Genomic DNA, 22206 nt, shown 5'->3' with positions numbered 1-22206 from the left:
GCTGGCATAAAGCAAGTTTTTCTCATTTTGACTTCATGCTGGGCAGAGCTGATCCAAATCTACCCAAGTATCAGTGCTCCAATAGGAAAGGGCTTGACTATACTTGTCTCTTAATATTAGAGCAAATTCTACTCTTTCACTTAAAAACTTAAAAACTTAATTGAAGGATTGCTTTGTTTTAGTTTCTTTGTAGTAGAAGACCATATTTTACATGTAACCCAAGGACTGGTAACTAGAACTTATACTGATGAACTCTGGAACATGGCCCTTTCAAAGATCATTGCTGTTCTTAGAACACACTCGGTAAGTGAGAAGATTTATCAGTACTTCAATTTAAATCCTTTTACTTAAAAGCTCTGAGTGTTTAAAACTGAGATGATGACAAAGTGAAAAATTAAACCTCTCTGGTGTTTTCTTTTCCTTGTGATTAAAAATTGCTCAGATTTGGGAGGGAGCCTGCCAAGCTTTTGTTGTTCCTGACAGTATCAGGCTGTGATCCACAGCCATGAGCTATTTGCATAATCCTCCACTGATTTACAATTCACTGGGTCTTCCAAACTTCTCTTAGTCCAGCAGTTTAGAATATGCAGAGTTAATCTGCTGTTATTATTGCAATCCTTCCTCATTAGTCTCAACTGACCTCTTCATTAGATCAGATTGAATAGTTCAGTGCTGAAAGCACCACCAGGAAATAGTTCCTAATTATCATTCCAAATGCTGTGTTTCCAAAATAAACTCTACCAGCAAAACCCTCCAAGCTATCTCTTCAGTGCTATGGTAGTAGTATGTTTATGTTCTAGTAACGATATTAGAAAAAATTTCATGATGTTAGAATGTAATTCTCTATCATTTGAGTATTTCAGTTTATTCAAAGTGCATCTTCTGAAGTTACATTTCAACTCTAGCTCAAATGGTGCTGCTTGATATTTCTTATTCCTCTGTGGCAACCTGTGGAATATTGCTATTTGCTGAGAATGCCTGCTAGCAAGTTGCTTCAGAACTTACCAGGCTGGTTGAGCATAATTTTTGCTATCAGAAAATGTTGAAGAATTTTACCTTTCTCTTTTTGATGTTTGCAAGTAGCAGTTACATATTTAACATGTAATATCTTACAACTCATGTATATGTAGAAAAGAATGGGGAAGAATTCAAATTGCAACTGTAGTTTTATCACAGGAACTTTACAGATCAGTGTTATGTCAGATGTACTAATGCTTTTTAATTCTAGTTAGACCCAGGCTTAGCGTTCAAAAGAATGTCCTGTTGAAATCTGTGATGTTGGTTTAGCAGAGTATTTTGATATGTGCTTATATGCCATTAAAATAAATGTAATTTGCTAGTTTTTAATCTCAGTACAAAACTAACATTTATTCTATCTCATGTTTTAGTTTAGTTTTTTTCTGAGCTTTTATGTTAGTGGTAGTTCATATAAGAAATTAAACAAATACTTTAATGTAACTGCACTGCATGAAGGTAAGTGAGTCTAAGCTGTTTTAACCAAGGCAGTCAGTCAGGGACACAGGTAAGGCTGGAGAGTTCAACCCTCCTTTTGTGCTAATGTTCTTTGAAAACATATGGCCAGTATTTTGAATCATTTTAACAAAACCAGAATTTCTCGCTTTCAGTCATATTGCAATGATCCTGACCTTGTTCTGGAACTGAAGAATCTCATTGTGGTATTTGCTGATACTTTACAGGTAGGTATTATATTTGCAATTCAACTGAAATTCATAGAGCCAAATTTGAACTTTAGGTGAGTACAATGTTTTGGATCCCCCTGATGTCATATATATAAGTCAAGAGTAAAATTACAGAATAATGATTTAAATAATAAAGATGTCTGTACTTTATGCCCTTTAGCCCCTTTTCAGTATTACCAACTGGATGTATGTATTTTGGGTGATCCAGTTAGCATCAGGATATTCATATCTATGCTACTGTTAGCTTTGTACCTTGTGAACATTTTTGTCTTTCGTAAATGCATTACTTCTGAACTTAAACATGAATTAACAGTCCAGCTATCATTAACTGTCTAGGGGGATGACCAAATGAATATCATTGGCAAATATTCTTTTAACATTTACCAGACTGATAAAAAAGATTATTTGCATAAATATAAAGTTAAAATGTTACAGATAAATGGGAGAGATTTCTGCTTGACAGCTGAAACCATGGTAAACAATATTTTGTAAGAATGTAATAAATGATCTTCTACTTGTGTATTTGAAGTAGTATAATCTGATTTGTAGAATAGATTGATCAGTCTCACTTCAGTGTCTTGAAGATGTAATAAGAATGAACAAGTTAGTTCTTGAATTATCCATCCTTTTCATTTTTATACCTTAGGGTTATGGTTTTCCTGTGAATCGACTCTTTGATCTTTTATTTGAGATAAGAGACCAGTATAATGAAACACTTCTTAAAAAGTGGTCTGGATTGTTCAGGTTAGTATTTCAAAATAATTGTGGCTTTCATATTGCATTTCTTTCTTTTTGCCTTTAAATTTTGTTGCAGTTGTAATTCTGGAAAAATTGACTGAGTCAGTATTGCATATGAAGTCTGGATTAGGTAGAAGTAATGTATTCATTGCATGTAACTAATATTTAGGAGAAGAGCCATTGAGGACTGCTTCTGTAATTAATGAGAAGAAACCTTCCCTCTTGGGACTTCACTGGAGAAATACCAAGAGAAGGACACCTGTTTTTCTTCATTAGTAACCTAATCAGCCTGGGCAACTGCAATAGGTTGTTGCCAATCTGTTCCTAATTTAGATTGTCTTAATGTTTAAAGTCAGACATTACATGTATATTACTGACACGCTTCTGATGTTGCCAATATATCTTCATGTTCTTTCAATGCAAGTGGGTTTCCACATGTTCTTTGGAATTTTTTTGAACAAATTATTAACCCAGGAGTAGAGCTCCAAAGCCTATTTGTAGATACACAGTATGATGTGTAGAGTAAATGTGCAGATATTGTTTACCATAAAATATGTTTAATCATATTACAGAAAATCTTAAAATTAAATTGACCACTTAGTATTCTCACACTCTCTAAACTTCAAGTAAAGAAGTCCAGAGGGTACTTCAGTAAATCTGTGCACATTTGCCTATTTAAGTTCTCTGAATCATCTCCATTAGCACACGTAGCTGTGATACTGAAGCTGGATGCTGAGTATCTAGCTTTAGTGTAGGCAGAGTGTAGGTAAAGATCTCCTTACATTTTTTTTCTGGAATAGACTTGTTCTGAAGTTCATTTACTATGTTGTGCTTTTGGGCATGCACAGTAAATGTTTGCAGCTTTTTTTTACTCTGTGATTGGACATAGCTTAAAGAGTTACCATATAATAATAATTACTTTCAAATTCATTTAAACATAATCAGACTTCTGAAATCAGAATGATTCCAGTTCATAATATTTTGACATTGCACATATAAATGTGGTAGTAAAATATATGTTCATTAACATTTTTTGTTATTGTAAAGTACTGTTAGTAGATTACATATCCTTATTTTTGTCACTTTATTAACTAATTTGCCAGGGATATTTTTGAAGCAGATAACTACAGCCCTATTCCTGTAGCAAATGAAGAGGAATACAAAATAGTTATAAGCAAATTTCCTTTTCAAGATTCAGAACTTGATAAGGTAAGGAAAAGTTTTATGTTATTAAGATTTGCCAAAGTACAATTTGGAATGGTTAGAACAGAAATTATATTTGTAATTAGAAAGTAATTAAAAATAGAAAAGCTAGGTAGATTAAGAGTGTAATTATGTATTCATAAATAAATATGAAAATTAAAGCTCTAATCACTTGCTCTGATGTTTGAGTGAATAATGAGACCTAGTGTTTTGTAAACAAATTAATAATTCATTTTAATTAATACAGGCTTTATTTGATGAGTTAGCTTAGATTTTGTTGCCACCATTGGGTTTTGTAACCCATGGTATGTTATATGCTGTAGTTTTGCAGAAATACGGGTAATGATCATCAGGGATATATTAGAGATAGCAACTTCATTATTTCACTTTGTAAGTTAGTTATTTATTATCTGAATATGTGGGGCAAAGTAGATATGAAAGGACTGTAAATAATTCTGCTGTACTGGCATCCCAGTGGGATATTCTTTCATAGTGTCAGCCATTCTCTTTAAAATTTGCTTTCCTAGAAGGTGATTAGTATGTTCTGCCTTCTTCTCCCTTTGATGGAACCGATCAAGTAATATCAAACCTATTGGAAGAATTTACATAAGGAAGTGGGAGTAACTGGTGTAGAGGGAAACTGGTTTATTCAAGATCCACTGCTGTCCTGCAAAGGGACTCTTAATTTTGTGATTCAGCAGGAATATAGCTGATAGAGAACAATAAACACTCCAAACTTTATTGTAATTTAAATAAGGGGTTATGGTACATTTTGTTTATAAGATGTTTAAACAGATACAGAAGTCAGCTCAATTACACCACTAAATATATTTGGTTAAAAATGGAAAAACTTCTGATAAATGAAAATATTAGCAGTGTTAAGGGATTTTCCGATGTTTAATACCAATCTCTCCTTAGAATCAGAGGATTATCTTTATTTTTACAGCAATCCTTTCCAAAGAAGCTCCCAATGTCTCAGTCAGTGCCTCAGATATATATCCAGGTTAAGGAATTCATTTATGCAAGCCTTAAGTTTTCAGAATCACTTCATCGCAGGTAATCTATAAGTACTGTAAATGTGAATAAACTATAGTATAAACTATATGATAGTATAAACTATCCTATAACTTCCAGGTGAACTAACAATTTATATTAGCTTGGAAATACTCTTTCCTGGGTGCTTACTTCCTACGTTTGTTTCATAAGTTACATGTGTAATTCTTTATATTTTATCTGTGATTCCCAGTGCTATAATATATATTTCAGGTGTGTATGTATGTATGCATACATGTATGTATGGAATGCAGGAATGTGTAGATGAATTTAGCTTGGGTAATTAACTCACCAAAGCAGTGCTAGGGCTTTTTTAGCAGTATTGACTGATTTGGACAATCTGGGGATTATTAATGTTTCATTTTTTGTTAAGCCTGTATGATTTCAAAAATATACTTTAATAATGATCATTTCAGAAATAATTGTGTAGCATCCCTGATTACTTTAAACACCTTACCATTTTCAGTGCTTTGAGGTTCCTTAGAAATTATTTTTCCTGCAATAGAATGTGCTGCCTGTGTGCTAATTCCCTCTTCTTTCCTACCTTTTCCTAAAGAAAACATAACTTTTCTGACATTCTTCTGTTCTCTTGTGAACTTCTAAAGCTTAGTTGTAATTATGTTAAATAACGTGGCAGGTCTGAAATCTGGGAGTTATTTGTGGCTGCTCACCCACTTCTGCTCCGTTAAGGATGTAAATGAATCGCTTTCACACATTCTTAATTGTTACTGTTTATAATTTACACGTACTAATTGGTGCATGTTGACCTCTGTGGTAACTCCTTACAAAACACAAATTACTCTTTCCTAACTGCTGTGTCAATGAACATGTCCAAAATCTAAAAATAACAGGTTTTGCTTCAGTGTTGAAATGTAGTTAATGGATAATTTGGTAAATGAAAGAGGTGTTTTGTGTATTAGATCACAGATGACTTGAAGCAACCAGAAATTCAATGCACATGGATAATTCTGAACACTAAAAGTTCTCTTTGTAAGAAAGAAATTGAGTTTTGCTGTCAAGTATTGTCATGTTTTAAAAATGCACTTTTATTTCAGCTCAACAGAAATAGATGACATGCTTAGAAAATCGACAAATTTGCTGCTGACAAGAACTCTCAGTAGTTGTTTACAGAACCTAATTAAGAAACCTCATATAGGCTTAACAGAGGTAAGTTTTATGCCCCCAAAACTGTGTTCTTCTAAGGAAATTAGTGCTAAAATGATTCCTGTAAATGTGAATATAATTTAGTATCGAGATTACGTAAGAAAAGTAAGCAGTGTTTAAAATTGAAATTTTAAAGAGATTATAATTGTATAAAAATGTGCCAGTGGCTGTGACATAAATGAAAAAACAACCAAACTATCAAAAACAATGTGGATCTAGTTGGAAGTGTATTTACATAAGGATGCTTACTGACAGATAGATGGCAATGAACAATTTCTGCCTCCCGTACAATAAACAGGGAGTTGTGTTATCATAAAAAAGTTTAAAAGGTAAAGTTGTTACTTCTCCAAACGTTACATTAGTGATCACTGAAAGGTGTTGGAGCCAGAGTGCAAGTAGTGAGGATATCAGAAATCACACCATTGTTTCAGTTATTATGCATTATCTGTGTTGTCTGATTTATGAACTGAATATGAATGAAGGTCCAGCCTATAAGAAGACGTAAATTGTATCTTTATCATGTATATTTATATCTAGAGCAGTTACGTTACCATTTAGGGGGAGATGCAATAGTATTTTTGAAATTTTCTAACTACTTTATGCATTGTTTTTATGCATTTATGTATTTATTTAGATATTTATTTATTTTAACTGCAGCAATGATGTTTGCTTTCTTGTTTCCTTGTTTCTGTAGTACAAATTAGTGATTTGATTTTGGCAATATGTTATCCTTTATTTTCCCTTTCTTTAATTCTAAAATAACAATTGAATTAATGTCACTGAGTAAGTGTCTGCAATCTTCATTCTTTAAATGGCATTTGTATGTAAACTCTGGTGTTGTTCCTTACTGGTATTTGACAGCTAACTTGAAAGTTGTCAGTTAATAGCTGATAACCTGACATACTGCAATAAACTTCCAGCAACAGGGTTTCTGAAAGAAGCCCCCATTTACAAAATTCAAGTGTCAGTGGGTAATAGAAAAAGGCTTTTTATGATAATTATTTGTTTCTTGTAGCTTGTTCAAATCATCATAAACACAACACACCTGGAATTAGCCTGTAAATACCTTGAGGATTTTATCTCTAACATCACAAACATTTCGCAAGTGACTGTTCACACTGCGAGGCTGTATGGACTTTCTACATTTAAGGTATGGTATATATCATCTGTTATGCGACTACATATGAAAAGTTAATTAATTTGCACTGATTTTAATGTATCTAAAAACAAAAGGAGATTGAGTGGAAAGCTGTGTATTTTCTCATTTTGACTCTAAAAAAAATCTGTTGGGAATTGAATTTTAACACAGCAGATAAACACTGTTTTTTATGTTATTGGTCTGGGAATTCAGTATATGAGAAGCATCCACATTCCCACAGATGCCTCTTTTATAAGTTACAGAATGACAAACAAAGTTTGACTGCATCAGAAGTTTTCAGTGGATTAAGTTCCAAGCAGTGTGACATCTTTGCATTTCTGAATGGAATCAAGCAAAACAGCTACTGTAATCTGACATGTTTTATGTTTGTGGTATATTCTCAGACTGTGTAATGATAATATAAAAGCAGTATTTAGTAATACATGTTACAAAGCACAGCTTATTCAATTGTATTTAGAATTCATATTTTGATTTAATATCCTTTACATTTATTTGCACGGTGATGGTTGTTAAAATGGAAATAGGGCTAGATATGATCAATGATATTGGTGTATAATTATCAACAAAAAAGCTTTATTTTTATCTTTAAATAATAAGTATCCTCAGAGAAGTATTTTTCCACATCTTATTATTTTTATCACTTTTATCTCCATGACTGAATGGTTAAGATTATTATCTTCAGCACTGTTCATTCAGAAGGCAAACCTGTATACTATATGGAATCACAGGTATTCACATCAAAGGTTTCAAAGCATTCTCATGAGAAGTATGGTACTCTGTGGGAGGGCATTGGGATGGCACTTAAAGGAGCAGTGTTCTCTGTCAAGGTTTGCTGCTGGCTAAGAGATCAGAAATCTGTCACCTAGCCTCTGCATTTCTCACTTTCTCTCTGTTTGTAAGCAAGAACTCAAATGACCTGTCGTAAAATAATTTTTGAAGTGCCATAAATTACTAATAATAGAAACTCTCCATAGACAATGAATGCAATGAATGGTTTGCATATATTGCCAAACCAAGTTTTGGAATTCATACATGTAAAATAAGACAGAAATTACTTCATCAACCAGGTCTAGCCAAGTAGCTTTTATGGGGGTTAGAACAGAAGCAAATCTGTGTGCCTTGTGAGGAGGAAAGGGATTTCAGGTTTTCTTTATGAAGAAAACATTCCTACAGAAGAATAATCCTGTATGGGTCATTTTATCCAGTAATTTCAGCAAGTGCGTTGCCTTCCCAGTCACCTGGGACTCCTAAGTAGAGATTTTTGGAAAAGAAACAAAACATCCAAAAAAGTCACAAGAGATTCCAGAGCAACTGTAACTTGAACTTTAGGTATGTGGATTTTTTTATAGTATACAGTGGAACAAAGACAGATGGGATGAGGAGGATTAATCCAATTGAGAGTAGTTCTGTTTTCTGCACTGCATTTTTTTCCCCTTGGTATAATATGTGGCTTATTCTGTATTGATATCCCCTCTGGCATATGTTAAAAGATTGTTAAGGTGGAATAGGACATCATAATCCTTGCAATACACTTTATATTTCCAATTGATTGCCAGTGATTTTCCTATTTGTTGTTGTTGTTGGCTAAGAATTTCTTGACTTAAGACAAAGCAGAAAAGGCACAGCAGCTGTAGTGAGATTAATATTGCCCTGTCAGTACAACCTTACTAAATTTTGGCCTATTGTATAGATCTAGGCTATGTTGTTTGTTATGCAGTAGTATAACAGTAGTAGTGTATGTGTGCGTTTGAATTTTCATGTCAGTGGATATTTTCTTGTAAGGACAGTTCATGCTTTTTCTAACATTTGTAACAAAACACTCAATGCAGCCATAGTCTGATTTCATTAAGAGGTAAAACGTTCTCTGTCCTTGAATTTCATCTAATAAATGACAGCTTAGAGTTTACATTACATTTTGTGCTAATGGCTTTTTTAAAAATTTATGTTTAACTACTATATAAACTATTTAAGTTTCATTGGAGATAATTGCAGAATATTATAGCTGTGTATTAGAGCTGAGCTTAATACCTAAGCCATTCAGCAAAGTACAGAGTGAACAGTAACAAACATATAAGGAAAATGGTCTGTTTTCTCTCCTATCTCCTTCCCTGGAGAACCTGCTAGCACAACATTCTCTACCTATAGCAGAAAATTCTTTTCTCATTAATCCTTTTTTTTTTTTTTTAAATTTATATTTAATGAAAAACTGCATGTAGTTCTCCAGCTGGGCCCTCATAGGGTTTGGTATGTTCACAGTTATTGAATTCATCTCCTGGTGGCAAATCATGTCACTCCCATTCTTTCTGACTGATCAAAAATCTCCTTTATTAGCAGTGTTTGCATTCCATGAGATGATCTCAAAAATACACCTATACTGTTGTTTTTCTTGTTTCTCTCTCTCTCTCTTTTTTGTTTTTTTTTTTTATACAATCCTGTTTCATTGCTTCTGTATCTGAGGGCTGCTTTTCCCCTTTTGTTATTGGATGTAAGGTGCCACTTTAAAATACCATTCAAACTGTCTTAGCATTCTTTTGTAACAATGTAAAATTAAAGCCAAGTACAAATTAAAAACAAATAAACAACCTCTCTGCCCTCAAAACAACACCACCTTTATTCATTTTATCATATTAAAAAACTGCGTAGCTTTCAGTGTTTACAACATACTTTTCAGCTTTGGATGGCTGAGTGCAGTTGTGGATACAGTTGTATTCCCTTGCCTCTTTAAATCAGCAGTCACTCTAAACAAAAATGGATAAATTTGGAGGTCTAATTGGTAGAATTCCTTGAACCCAGGGTCTCAGGATTAGACTGTGTAATGGCTGTTTAAGAGCCAGATACACAGCATTGAATCCTTCGCCCACAAAGGAAAAAAAAGTTTGTTTTTAAACGTAATTTTCCTATTAGAAAAAAGCCATTTAACAAACTGCCCCATTTGCCTTGGTCGTATTTCTTATGGGGGAAAGTCTGGTGAACTTTCGAAAGTTTTTTGGTACGATTATGTCACCAAGATAAAAGATGGAGTATTTCCTCTGCCTCTAGAAGTCATCCCATATCCGAATACTGCTGATTTACATTTTCTCTTAAGTATACTTATGTATACTTATAGTATACATAGTAGGAATTTTTAAAAACTAACTTCAGACTTACTGCGTCAAGACACAAGCTAACAAACTTTTTTTTTAACCCTAAAAAACAATTATCTGTAAGACTTCAGTTTCATTGATTAAAAATATTTAATCTATGTTCTAGTAATATTTTAGAATTCTGGTAGTTGTGCAATTTTTTTTTCCCCTCAGGATGCAAGGCATGCTGCAGAAGGAGAAATATATACAAAACTAAACCAAAAAATAGATGAATTTATTCAGATCGCTGACTATGACTGGACAATGTCTGAATCAGATGGAAGAGCCAGTGGGTACTTAATGGACCTCATTAACTTCTTGAGAAGCACATTTCAAGTTTTTACTCATTTACCTGTAAGTTTTCAAAATTAAGTGTAATTTCAATCCATTGGAGCATTATTTTATTTTATAAGATTTTGAAAAAATATGCAATATTTTGAGTGCATGCTAGCAACGAATATATCAGTATTTTCAGTATAGATGTGCTTCAGATGTTTCAGTATGTTGATGATGCTTACCTATGATAATTCTTAGAAAATGCTTTTGAATACTCTAGAAGTAATGCAAACAACAGCTGATTTACAAATAGTCTAAGAAGTTAGCTAGAGCAGGCAAGTCCTCAGATGTCCTTCATTGTACACATTCATTGATTCAGAGGGCACTGAATTGGTGCAAGTCCTTCATTTTTGCAGATTCTGGAGGCCTTGGATTTGGTTCTTTTCAGTTAAGTAACTCTGATTTAAAAAAATAAATCACTTAATTCTTGTTAATTGAGCATCATTGAAACAACTCCCTGTTCTTACTCAAATATATCCTTTACTTTGTACCACTTGAAGGGGCACTAGTAACATGTTTGATGTACTTCTTGTTACATTCCATTGTTCACTTTCCCCTTTCTTTAAGACAAAAAAACCAAGATTTTCTAGTTCAAGCTATGGTCATAATAGTTTATACCTTTGTAAATGTGGAGTAACTTCAACAAGTCTTTCAAGATGCATCTGCTTTTGCTCGGTTTGTCCTTTGTTGCTGCTGTCATGCTGATGTCTGGTTGCTTTACCCACATGCAATGCCTGTCAGGAATCAGTTCTCAATGCATAAATATTTCGAGGCTCCAGACTGGTAGATAAATTTATTTACATTCACAGCAAGGTGCTGAAGTTGCTGACACAGTGGGCTTATCAGATCTTCCAAATTATGTTAAGTGGCTGTGATTCTTTCGTCTTTTTTTAATTACTCAAAGACATGGCCCATTCAGTGTTGGTGTGAATGGGAAGTATGCAGCACATGTTCCCAAGCCAAGTCAACTGAGCACTTTTTTTAAAGGATAACATGCTTGTTGGTTAAATTCACTGTAACCTTTTTGTTACTCATCAAACAAATGGCGCTGCTCCTCAATGGCTATTTGTGTATAGCAGCTGTGAACAATGATGTACAGCTTGTGATATAGGTCTTCTAAAATAGAGTACAGACAGAAATTTAAATGTCCTACTATCTGCTGAAAGAAAGTTGTAGGTTTCTTGAATGAGATAATTTGTTAGAAGGGTTGGAAAGTAGCATCTATGGCATTAAGAGACTTGAAAAACATTAAAGGCATAGAAATAAGTGCCTGAGGATGCAAGCCAACCTTTGGAGAAAGGTTGTTCCTATGAACTGTTTATTTTGTAATTTAAACTTTGACCAGTTAACAAGCTGGAGCTGTATGGCTGAGCAGTCTGGTCTGGCAGGAGGTTTTTTGTTGCTTTTGGATTTCCCTCTGTATCACTCTGGCTTGGCAGATTGTGGAAACGTGCAGTCCTGTAAATGTTGTGTATGTGCTGTGGAGACTGTATGAAAATGCGTGAACAGTGTAATTGTGGTGGTTCTTGTTAGATATGTAGTAGTAAGTTATTTTATCAAGAGAAAATGTATAATAAAGATTTTCAATGGCAAGCTCAGAACTAGATTCCATAGCTCAGTAAAATACTAGTGCTATGGAGTCCTAACCAAAACTGGATTAGCTTATGCCACAGTTAAAACTGGAAGAGTTTTAGTATGTATTTCCATTAGCAGAATAAGACTGTCGCTGTGTCATTTCTGTAACAGTTTGTATTGCTGGCAGAAACAATCCTACTGCACAAAATGGTTTGTCAGAACCATGTCTGTAACTGGAAATCAAAAAAAATCCTGAGCAGTGGTTGTAATTTTAGGAAAAAAAAAAAAAAAAAAAGCAGGACAAATGGAGGAATTATTTCCTATCATGGTATATCCTGTGGTATTGAAGGGGTTTTTGCTGGAGCTTGAGCATCAGTTTGCTATGTTCATCTTCCATAGTCTGGTTAAAGGGTCGTTGACATTCTATCTAATATTGTTTCAAACTCAGTTTTCCAGTAGGGGTGTTACAATCTGTTTACTTTTTGGTGGATGTTGGATTCCTGTCATTAGAGCCCTGTCTTGTCTCAGGTATATGTGTAAGCTGTGGAAACACACCTGCAGGTCTCCTTTTATGCTCTCACCTGAGGCTATACTGAATTATTTCTGTAACGGTGTAGACATAAGTTTTAAAAACATACTTTCTCTGTTAAATGTTTTGTGAAATTTGTGTATTATTATAATTGGAACATAAGAGATCTAAATCAGACCATGATCTCAATGTTTTTGAACTTGCACATTTCATGGCACAAGTTTGCTGGAGTCTGCTAGACCCATGGAATCACTGCAAACATGTCTTTGAATGTTTTTTTTTCAGTTAAGTTTTACATCTTAGTTTTCTCCTCTGTATATATGTACTGTGCTTTAGCATCAGTTTTGGAAAAGAAAATATACTCATTCCATCTTCCAGTTATAGCACCATTACCTTTGCATTAACAGTTATTTAAGGACTGTGTAACATTTCAATTATTACTGTCCTAAGCCATTCTAAATTTTGCCTAAGTATGTTTATACCATACAGATAGCCTTCATAGGCCAAGACAGTAAACATGGCACAAGTATTTTGGAATGTATTATTTGTTATATAGAAAACTTTTTGGAAAGGCATAAGAACAGATGTTTCCCAATCTGAAGTTTGCTGTTTTAATATTTTGGCATATGGTTCTTTATTATAGAAAAACATTTTATTGCTGAACCAGTATTATTTCAATTATAATCTCTTTGTTGTACAATGGCAAAATACTGTATAATTTCAAAGGTGTGCTGTTTTTTTTTTTTTTTTAAGCAATTATATAAATGTTATTTTTTGGAAACGTTTCCTTATCTTTTATTGCTACCAATTTTTTATTCTTTTTTTTTTTTTTTTGATGTTGACAGTACATCTTAATTTTTTGTTTTGATTTGATTGCCTTACTGGTTTCCTTCTCAGAATAACAACAATGACCATGCAGCTATGTCGGTAAGTAGATGCAAGATGAAGAAAAAGCATGTGAACTGAAAAAACTATGAACTGCCTGCAGGCTTATTGCTTCAATTTTTAATCATTTAATAAAAAGATATTTTTGTTTTGCTGATGTTTCGCTGTGTACCTTGTGTGATTGCATGCAGGAATCAGGTTAATGACTAACACAGGGCTTTCGTACACTGGAATGGCAGGAGCCCTAAAAGCCTTGCAGAAAGCAGGTGGGTGTGCATTGCATCCCAAATGAGATCATTTAGAGGAGGCTCTGAAGCCTTTCAAGAGTGAGGTCAGGTATCAAAATGCAGCGGTGAGGCATCCAGAATTGAGGTGGAGTGATATAACAGAATAAAGTATTAATGAAAGGTCCTTCTTTTCTCTGCTACGTCTGTCTGGCATCTAGGGAGTGTGTTTGCCCAAATACATATATTTTTTAGAAGATGATGGATTGCAATTCTTCCAAGCTCTGATTACTTTCAGGTCATGAATTTTTGTACAAGCACTTTATTTTGATTTAGCGTAACATTTCTATTATAACGAAAATGTTGAAATTATTATTATTACTTCACTGATTTTCTGTGAACATATAATTTTGGTTTATCATCTCCAGTTAATTGAATCTTATTACTGTATGCTGCTTAATTGAACAAATGTACACTGTGCCATTCACTAAGTGAACAAGCATATAATGCACTTACTGTACACAGTGTGGGAATTAATGCTATGAAAGATGTAAAATTTACAGTTAAAATGATCTTCTCAGGGAAAAGAATAATTAGAGTTTAATAATGATAATTATATATAATTTAATGTTAGTGACCAGAGTAAAAGTTTTAATACTCAGTATCTAACTGGTCCACAGATGTGTTCTTGTACTCAATAGAGCATAAGCTTCAAATACATGTGCAAGAGGTGGACAAATATGAAAGAGGCATTTTATTCTATTAGTTAAAGCCTTCAGTTTGTGTTGAAACAACTGTCAGTAATAACCATAACAATTTGGAATTAAAATATATCTGTTAAAGGGGGAAAAAGTTGTAGAATCAATGTTGTTATTTAAGATTCTTTGCTCTATTTTTCAATTTTCAATAGTAATGTCAGAAAACTTCAGTTGTTGTATTTGTAGTGTAGATTAGATTTTGTATGAAGAGCAGCCAGACATCTAGACAATTTTGTTACAGAACAATACTCTTAGGATTAGGTGCCAAAAATAACTGGGGGAATCTCAATGTCTTGATTATCAGGGAAGCTGGAAGTGGATCTGAAGTAGTTTGTGTTTAAATGTGCAGAGAGTGTCTGCAAAGCTGAGTAGCATCCATTAAATAATTAATTTTACTCCTGACTGCCAAGAAAATACATTGGACATATATTAAATTGTTAGGTTTGTTCTATTTTGTTTTAATATGAGATGGTTTAAATGTTCAATTTTTTTTTTTTTTTTTTTGGTGTTGGTTTTTGTTTTTCGGTTTTTTTTTTTAGGATTTTTAGTTTGCTACCTAAATTTACCCCGAAATTTGACAAAAGATAAAACTAAAGCTTGATTTGTGACTTAACCTACATGGACACATCTAAATAAAACACCTCATCTAAAAACTCAGCAGAAGAGTGTACTTTAAAGAAAGGTACTGCAAATAAGGGATATGTTTCCAACATGTAAAATCCTCATTGATGTTCTCAGTTCTCTACTTCCATTGGACTTGAGATTGGTGATCTTGTTAAGAAATGCCATCAGCTTCAAGATGGGCATGCCGTGTCATAGCGAGGGCAGGGCAGGGAAGCTGATGTTCTGCAGCTGGGAGTCACCTGGAAGAGCTTTGTTTTTGAAATGTCAGTGTTCTCCCTGTAACAGTGACTTCCAGCTGTGGTTTTATTCTAGAATCCGATGGTGTTCATGTACTTACATCTTCATCTCTTCCTTTCACAGTCTGGAGAGCTTCTCTCCTTCTCTCTCCAGATAACTGAGAGGATAAGGGTTCCATACAAGAACTCCTTTAAAAATAGTTCCCACGCCACCTTTCCAAGTGGGAAAAGTTTGTCTGTTTCATTGAAAGATGTTCCTCTACACATGTGCTTCACTAATGAAAAGAGAGATGAACAGAATGATTTTTTTCCTAACTTTACCCAGCTGCTTTAGCAGATTATGGAAATTTCCAATTGCCTCCCCATCACTACAGTGTTACACTGCACTGTGTTAGATCACATATAGTTCCAATCTGTAGGCAGAGGCCTTTTGAGAAGAGGAATAAATAAGACACAGCTTGCTACTTCAAAACTTTTTCTAGATCAACCAAGTAAAAAGCCAATGAACCTGAACTAGTAGAGTAGGAAGTAGTCCATAAAGTAGGAGTTTGGACTGAATAATGCTAGTTGTGTATTCCAGTGAAAATTTCTGTTAATTGAATACTTATGATGAACTGTCGAGGTGACATGAGCACTGGGAACATTGACTGTTTTATTTAGAAATATTTCCTGTTACTGTTGGGTAGGCGTCAGTATGCTGGTTGTATCATGACTGAGCACTGCTAACATTCCAGGGGTGAATGGCACAGAGGATACATTGCTTTTGAAAGCTTATAACTTCTGAGTCATGTAGCTTTTAAGGATTCTGATTTCTGAAGTCACAAGAATTTATTTTTTTGTGATTATTGTTGTTTTCAGTCTCTTTTATATAAACAGCCTGTTTTAGATTCATGCTGCAATGTATGGTGTCATTAGATACTTCTAATCAGAAAGAAAATCCAATTTTCATCATACAGCTGTTAACTTCATAAAGACAATTGAATGATAAAACTTGTTGAGGACCTGCATTTTTTAAGTTCGTATTTTGAACAGCTTAAGAGTAATCAAGCCTTTTATTTTTAGATTAGTTTGTTTGAAAACATAGAGGATGTGTATAAAGGTTTTTACAGTTTATGTGCTTTGTAAGTACTAAGTATTGGACATCCCTTTAGGAAAGAATAGCTAGTAAAAAGTTACAAATACAAATTATTTTCAATTAGATGCTATTTTCAGTAGAATTTGATACGGATACTTGAAGTAAAATTGAGTCCTAAAGTTCTATTAGGTTTTTTATATGCTTGTTTCTTTATTGATAATTCAAAAGTTGGATGTTAGTCCTGCTTTAGTTTTTATAACTGATGAAATCCATGTGTTTATGGGTTGGGTTGTTGCTGCTTTTGGTTGTTTTTTTTTTTTAATTTTTTTTTTTTTTCTGGACATGTCATACTGTGAAATTAATTCTTAATCTTAACTTCTTAGGTTTAACAGATAAGTTTTGCTATTTCCTTTTGTGCTGAGGATGGTGGTTTGTGTTTTTTTTATTGTTTCTGTGATTGACAGCAGAAGCCTAATTTCACAGCTTGCAGTAAGGGTAAAGGGGTGGTGGTTTTCTGCAGCTATATTCAAAAACTGTCAATCAAAAGCCTCCATAGGCTACTTAGAGAATGGGTTTTCTTACAGATTTCTCCAAATGCTGCTTCATGCTGTCTTTGATTGGCACAGCCTGGCAGGGAGGATGGATGAATCTGTCACTGGTCAGTTAATTGTGTTGCTGGTCTCAGCCTGACATCAGGTCTTTGACTCTTAAGTGGCTCAATGCAAAACAAATTAGAAGATTGTAGTCATATTTCTCTTTCTGTATGCTTTGACTTTGTTGAATGCAGTCCATAAATCATATTGACTGACACCATAGTGAATGATGAAAGGTGCTTTTGAGACACTAGCGTGGGTCTTAGAAAGCAGTGCTGCGGAGGTGCCATGCAAGGATGCATATGGCTGACCCTTTGGGAATTTCCTAGGAGCCAAATGTCTCTTCACTGCAATTGTTCTTAAGAGAAAAGCTTTTGGGTCCCATAAAAAGGATTTAATATGTCAGCAGATTCTCTTTATAAGCTCCTTTGAAATATAAGAAGTTTGTCTAAGGGTTTTCTTTTTTTGAAAATTGTATTTCAGCAAAATGTGAAGGCTGGGTCAAAAAAAAAAAAAAAGAAAAAAAACGGTTGCCCTTAACACTGTTAGCAGGTGTTTTTGCTTATAGAATAGGGTCCTTGTTTCCTACACTTTGCATTGGTTGAGTGGAAGAATAGGTTTTGTAGATAGCAGCAATTAACATAGGCATAGTGGAAATAATAGGAGGCAATACTGGAGCAAATGTGAGAAGGCTGCTGAATCTCTGCATGCTATTGAATATTGATATTTCTTTGATACAAAAAGTTGGCACAGCCACCCACTCTCAAAAAAAAGAGAGAAAAAAAAGTGTTTTAAAACTAAATGAAATTTATTTCACTGTGGAAAAGAAATATGTGTTCTTTTTATGTTCACAAATCCTCAAATTTTCTCTTCAAAATGCATTATGAAAAAAAAGTAATTGATCAATTGGTGGATGATGGAAATTTGCAGAGGGATTTTAACTGGAACTTGTCTGTTGAACACAAATTTGGAATTCATTCTTTTCTGAATGTTGTACATTCAGAAATGTTGTACTGAATTTTGAGGAGGGTAACAATAAAGCTCATATTTATCTGAGGTAAAATTCAGCATTTAGGTTGATGTGTCTAGCTTTCTCCAGATTACAAAAAATTGAGTGATTGTGTTAAGTATAAACTATGTGTGGTAATCTTCCATTACCTGCCATGTGAACAATAAGCCTGTAGTTCGAGTTGCATAGTTGGAAGTAGTTGAAATGTTAGGATGTTTCCATCTTAAAAAGTCTTACAAGAAACATTAAATGTACATGCATTGATATTTATTTAAAGTCTAAGAGACTTTATCATGTCATTTTTGTATTGTAACCATTGTCTTGTGCTCCAGTACTATTGATATTTGCCAGATTGCAACAATTAACTACAGATGCTTATCAGAAAGATAAAATTCTGTTTTTGACTAATAATAATAGGAGGAATACACATTGTTTGCATATAAAATAAAGTAAATGTTAATTTTTTTTCTGACAACCTATTAATCTGATTGAACTTTTATTACAGTATAGAGGCAGCATAAATAGGACATGGAGCTGATTTGATGGAGCAGTACATTAAACAGAGATGCACTAGATGTTCCATTAAATCAAAATGGCATTTCCATTAAGTATTTGAAACCTACTACACAATAATTAAATGAACTGTGGCCCATTGGATTGCCCTCCTCACCTCTTTTTTTTCTTCATTTTCTGTTTTTTTTTCTGTCTTTTTTTTCCCCCCCCATTCATATTGATATTGTTCTGCTTGGCGAATAGAGCTGCATGTCTCCCAGTGTAATTACCATTGGATTTGGGAGACTTTTAAGCATGCTGTTCTTGCATTGTTTCTTACATTCCTTGTTGTCAGTTCATCTGTTTTGGTCAAAAATGTTATTTGCTTTTCTGAGGTGTTCAATTAAGAAACTGACATCTCGTTTTAGATATAAAGCTCCTAGCAGTTCGAGGTATTTTAAAGCTTTTTATTTTAAAGAGGTATTAGCAAAAGCCATTTAATGTGTGCATGAAAATTCAATAATATGTACAATTCTTCCTGTTAAGGACGAAATCTTCAGATGCTAGAGTAGAACTTCACAAACTTTTTGAACAGTGAACTGCTGTCAGTCCTTAGCACTTCTCATGGCTTATGTGTGTTTCTGTGAGGCAACAGTGAATTGACCATCCTGATCTTGCACAAAGCAGTTGGGGAACCATTGCTTTAGAGAATAGTTGCCATCACTTTACTGTTGGGTAGTAGTAAAATGGCAGTGGTTTATGTCCCCGTAGGTGGAGTACATATTTATGATTTCTTTCATGTAAGCATGTAAATAGTTACCTTTGTTTCAGTGCACATTGTAAACATTTGCATTAATTGAAAAGCATGGTGTAAGCACATAAAACCATAGTTTATTATAATTCCATTTGCAAGCCAAGATCTCTGTGCTTTTGAAGTTTGCAGTGCTATGAATAGAATGTTGGCATCTGATTGAGTATCTGCTCTTAATTGGTTTTTCTTCTATAGCAGAATTTCCATATTTTTTATAATTTTATGTACTAAAATGTTAATAATTTGTAAAATTAACTTCTGATTTTTGTGATTTGTTTTATTGTTCTCTGGTCTGGAAATGATTTGTCTCAATTACTCATATGTTGTGAAGAGAAATGTTACTAACTAGCCTATGATTGAAAAATTATTTCTATTCTGTACAGCAGAGGGCTGTGTTTCATTCTGTACATGGTTGATTACTGACAGCACTGATTTATTAAGCACCCAAAAAGATGATAGATATCATGAACATTTTCAATAATTTATCAACAATCTTTGAGATGAAGTTCAGGCAACTAAAGTGTCCATGATTAGAGTAAGCTGCTATGAGAAATGCCCCAATTGAAATCAATGGTTTTCGTTAATATCTCTTTTTTTTCTTTAAATGGCTGTTGTTAAAAATATGTAGCAGGTTGATATACTTTTTTACTTTCATTCTGAGTGAAAAAAATAATAATACTCATGCATCCACAGCTTATATTGTTATTATGCTCTTCTTTATTTGGAAATGTCCTTGTATCCTTGAAGGCTGTTGGATTTCTGGAAGACGTATCAATAATTGTTTGACATCCATTTAATTTAGTTTCCTAATTGATTTCATAGAAACAAAGCTAACAGGCCAGAGAAACAGCCAAAAGTGTGATCATTCTTCTTCTAATCTAAGTCCTGCATCATTAAGACATTGAGCATATAATAAAATCAAATCAGATAAGCTGTTCCTTAGTAATATATCATTTGTTTCTATCTAAAAATGTGTTGCTCTTTCTATTAGGGAAAAGTGGCCCAGACAGCTTGCATGTCAGCCTGCCAGCATCTTTCAACATCTCTAATGCAGATGCTACTGGACACTGAATTAAAACAAATAAGCATGGGAGCAATTCAGCAGTTTAATTTAGATGTGATACAGTGTGAATGTAAGTAGATGTTCTGGTATTCTTACCTATGTCTGTCTTAAAATTACAAAAGAAAGTATTTAATGTTAACCATATAGTCATCTTTTTCTATAATCTACTAAAGTTTTGCCATTTTGTTGTTGCTGTTTTTAATATGATTTAGTTACAGTTTCCTTTAAAAGTACTTACAAGTAAGTAGGCTAACAATTTTGGGGAAAAAATTAAGATTTTTTTTTTTTTTAAACTTTAGTATCTGATTGAAGTATACAACTGTTGCTACTTCTAATGGAATCATGGTCGCTACATCCAGTAAAAAGATGACTATGGTCTAGCACAGAATTGACCAGAAATACTACATAAATATTATGATTGTAAAGTTAAGCACAACAAAGTCAAATGTCTGTGAAATTTTAATTTTCCCACTTGAGATGATTTATTAAAGTATTTATTACAGTACAAATTTTAATTGTGCTGTTACAAAGAGTTTTCTCCTTCCTAGAACCAATGCTTGCTCACTGTGCAGAGTGGTAGTGCTCATTTAGTAAACATCAACTCACTATTCAAAATATAGTATCAGAATTATTTAATAAAACTGGTTGAATCTAGCACCGATGACGGGATTAATTTCCCCATGTTCTACATGGAATTCACAACTGTAAGATGAGCTTTTACTCTGTATTAAGGAAGTAATTTCATAACGTTGTGATGTGAGTAGATTTTATGCCTATTTTCGCTGATGGCTGAGGTTCACTAAGAAGGCTCGCTAGGACTTCTTTAATGCATATCTTTAGTCTCTCATGCTCTGTTTGTTGTTGTTTTGTATTTTTTCCCCAAATTATCTTTCCTCTTATATGTTTGAGGCACAGATCTCAGTGATTTTAGCAACCTCTCTAGAATGTGGCAGTTCTGTGTATCTCTTGTGTTTAGCTTGGGCACATGAAAAAGAAACCTGATGTCTGCTCAATTAGCAGCCAGCTATGGGTAATTGGAAATTTGTTTTCAAGCAATTTAGTTAGCATCACGAAGGATTCTTGTGGGATTCCAGGGGCAAAGGTAATAGAAATTTTTGATGACCACATGCACATCTTTCCACTTCCTACTCTATTTGTTACATTCCATTTAAAACTCTGCAGCAAGAAATGAAGGCACCTTTCTGACAGGCCCTTCATATTGCAGACTTAGAGCTTTTCAGTGCATGAGGTGAACTGACAGGATTATCAGGATCTGTTTGGAAAAAAATATACAAGGGCTGCTCCGAAAGTAATGCCTCAGATTTTATTCTGTTGGCCCACGACATCAGAGGTGAATATTGGTGGTATGGCAATAGAGATTAAACTTTCCCACTAGTATTCCTTTAAGTGTTGTTGCCATGTGACAGTGGCAATAGCAGTGTGAAATGCAAGCCATGCTCTGGATGGCCATGCAGATGTTTACAAGCATGGCATGCAGGCTCTTGTTCACAGCTGGTGAAAATGCATAACTAATGATAGTAACTATGTTAAAAAACAGTGTTTTGTAGCAGAGTATTTACCCATTTTGTACTCTTTGTATCTGTTGTAGTTTCTAAATAAGAGGCATTACTTTCGGAACAACCGATAATATTTGCGATCATGACGTTAAGGTTTGTCCTAGGATGTGATTGCACAAGTTGGCCACAGATGATGTTTTGATGTTTGATTCTTAGTGCATTTGATAATGCGAATGTAAGTGTTCTTTTCTAGTAGATGGGTAGGGCTATGTGCATGTGCATTCATCTGCATTCCCAATTTTAAAAAAAGATTGTGGCTGTGAAAGCAAATTGCATAATA

The 22206-nt window shown here is 33.9% G+C and overlaps 1 protein-coding gene across 8 annotated transcripts in view; it reads left to right on the top strand.

The window, feature by feature from the left end:
- Positions 1-22206, top strand: part of EXOC6 (exocyst complex component 6) — an 84806-nt gene that overhangs the window by 32987 nt on the left and 29613 nt on the right. For 3 of the 8 annotated variants that reach the window (XM_048945272.1, XM_048945271.1, XM_048945275.1), the window contains exons 11-20: positions 183-303; positions 1626-1697; positions 2347-2444; positions 3542-3647; positions 4588-4697; positions 5750-5861; positions 6874-7008; positions 10314-10493; positions 13477-13506; positions 20278-20419. In XM_048945272.1, coding sequence (XP_048801229.1) covers positions 183-303; positions 1626-1697; positions 2347-2444; positions 3542-3647; positions 4588-4697; positions 5750-5861; positions 6874-7008; positions 10314-10493; positions 13477-13506; positions 20278-20419 — 1106 coding nt within the window. Of the gene's footprint in view, positions 1-182; positions 304-1625; positions 1698-2346; positions 2445-3541; positions 3648-4587; positions 4698-5749; positions 5862-6873; positions 7009-10313; positions 10494-13424; positions 13507-20277; positions 20420-22206 lie in introns of those variants that run through there. The other 5 variants (XM_048945273.1, XM_048945274.1, XM_048945276.1 and 2 more) reach the window with 3 other exon arrangements.

The sequence above is a fragment of the Lagopus muta genome, chromosome 5, assembly GCF_023343835.1.
Source record: "Lagopus muta isolate bLagMut1 chromosome 5, bLagMut1 primary, whole genome shotgun sequence".
Taxonomy (NCBI): Eukaryota; Metazoa; Chordata; class Aves; order Galliformes; family Phasianidae; genus Lagopus; species Lagopus muta.
The sequence above is the reverse complement of the archived record's forward strand: the minus strand, read 5'-3'. Positions and strand labels throughout refer to the sequence as shown.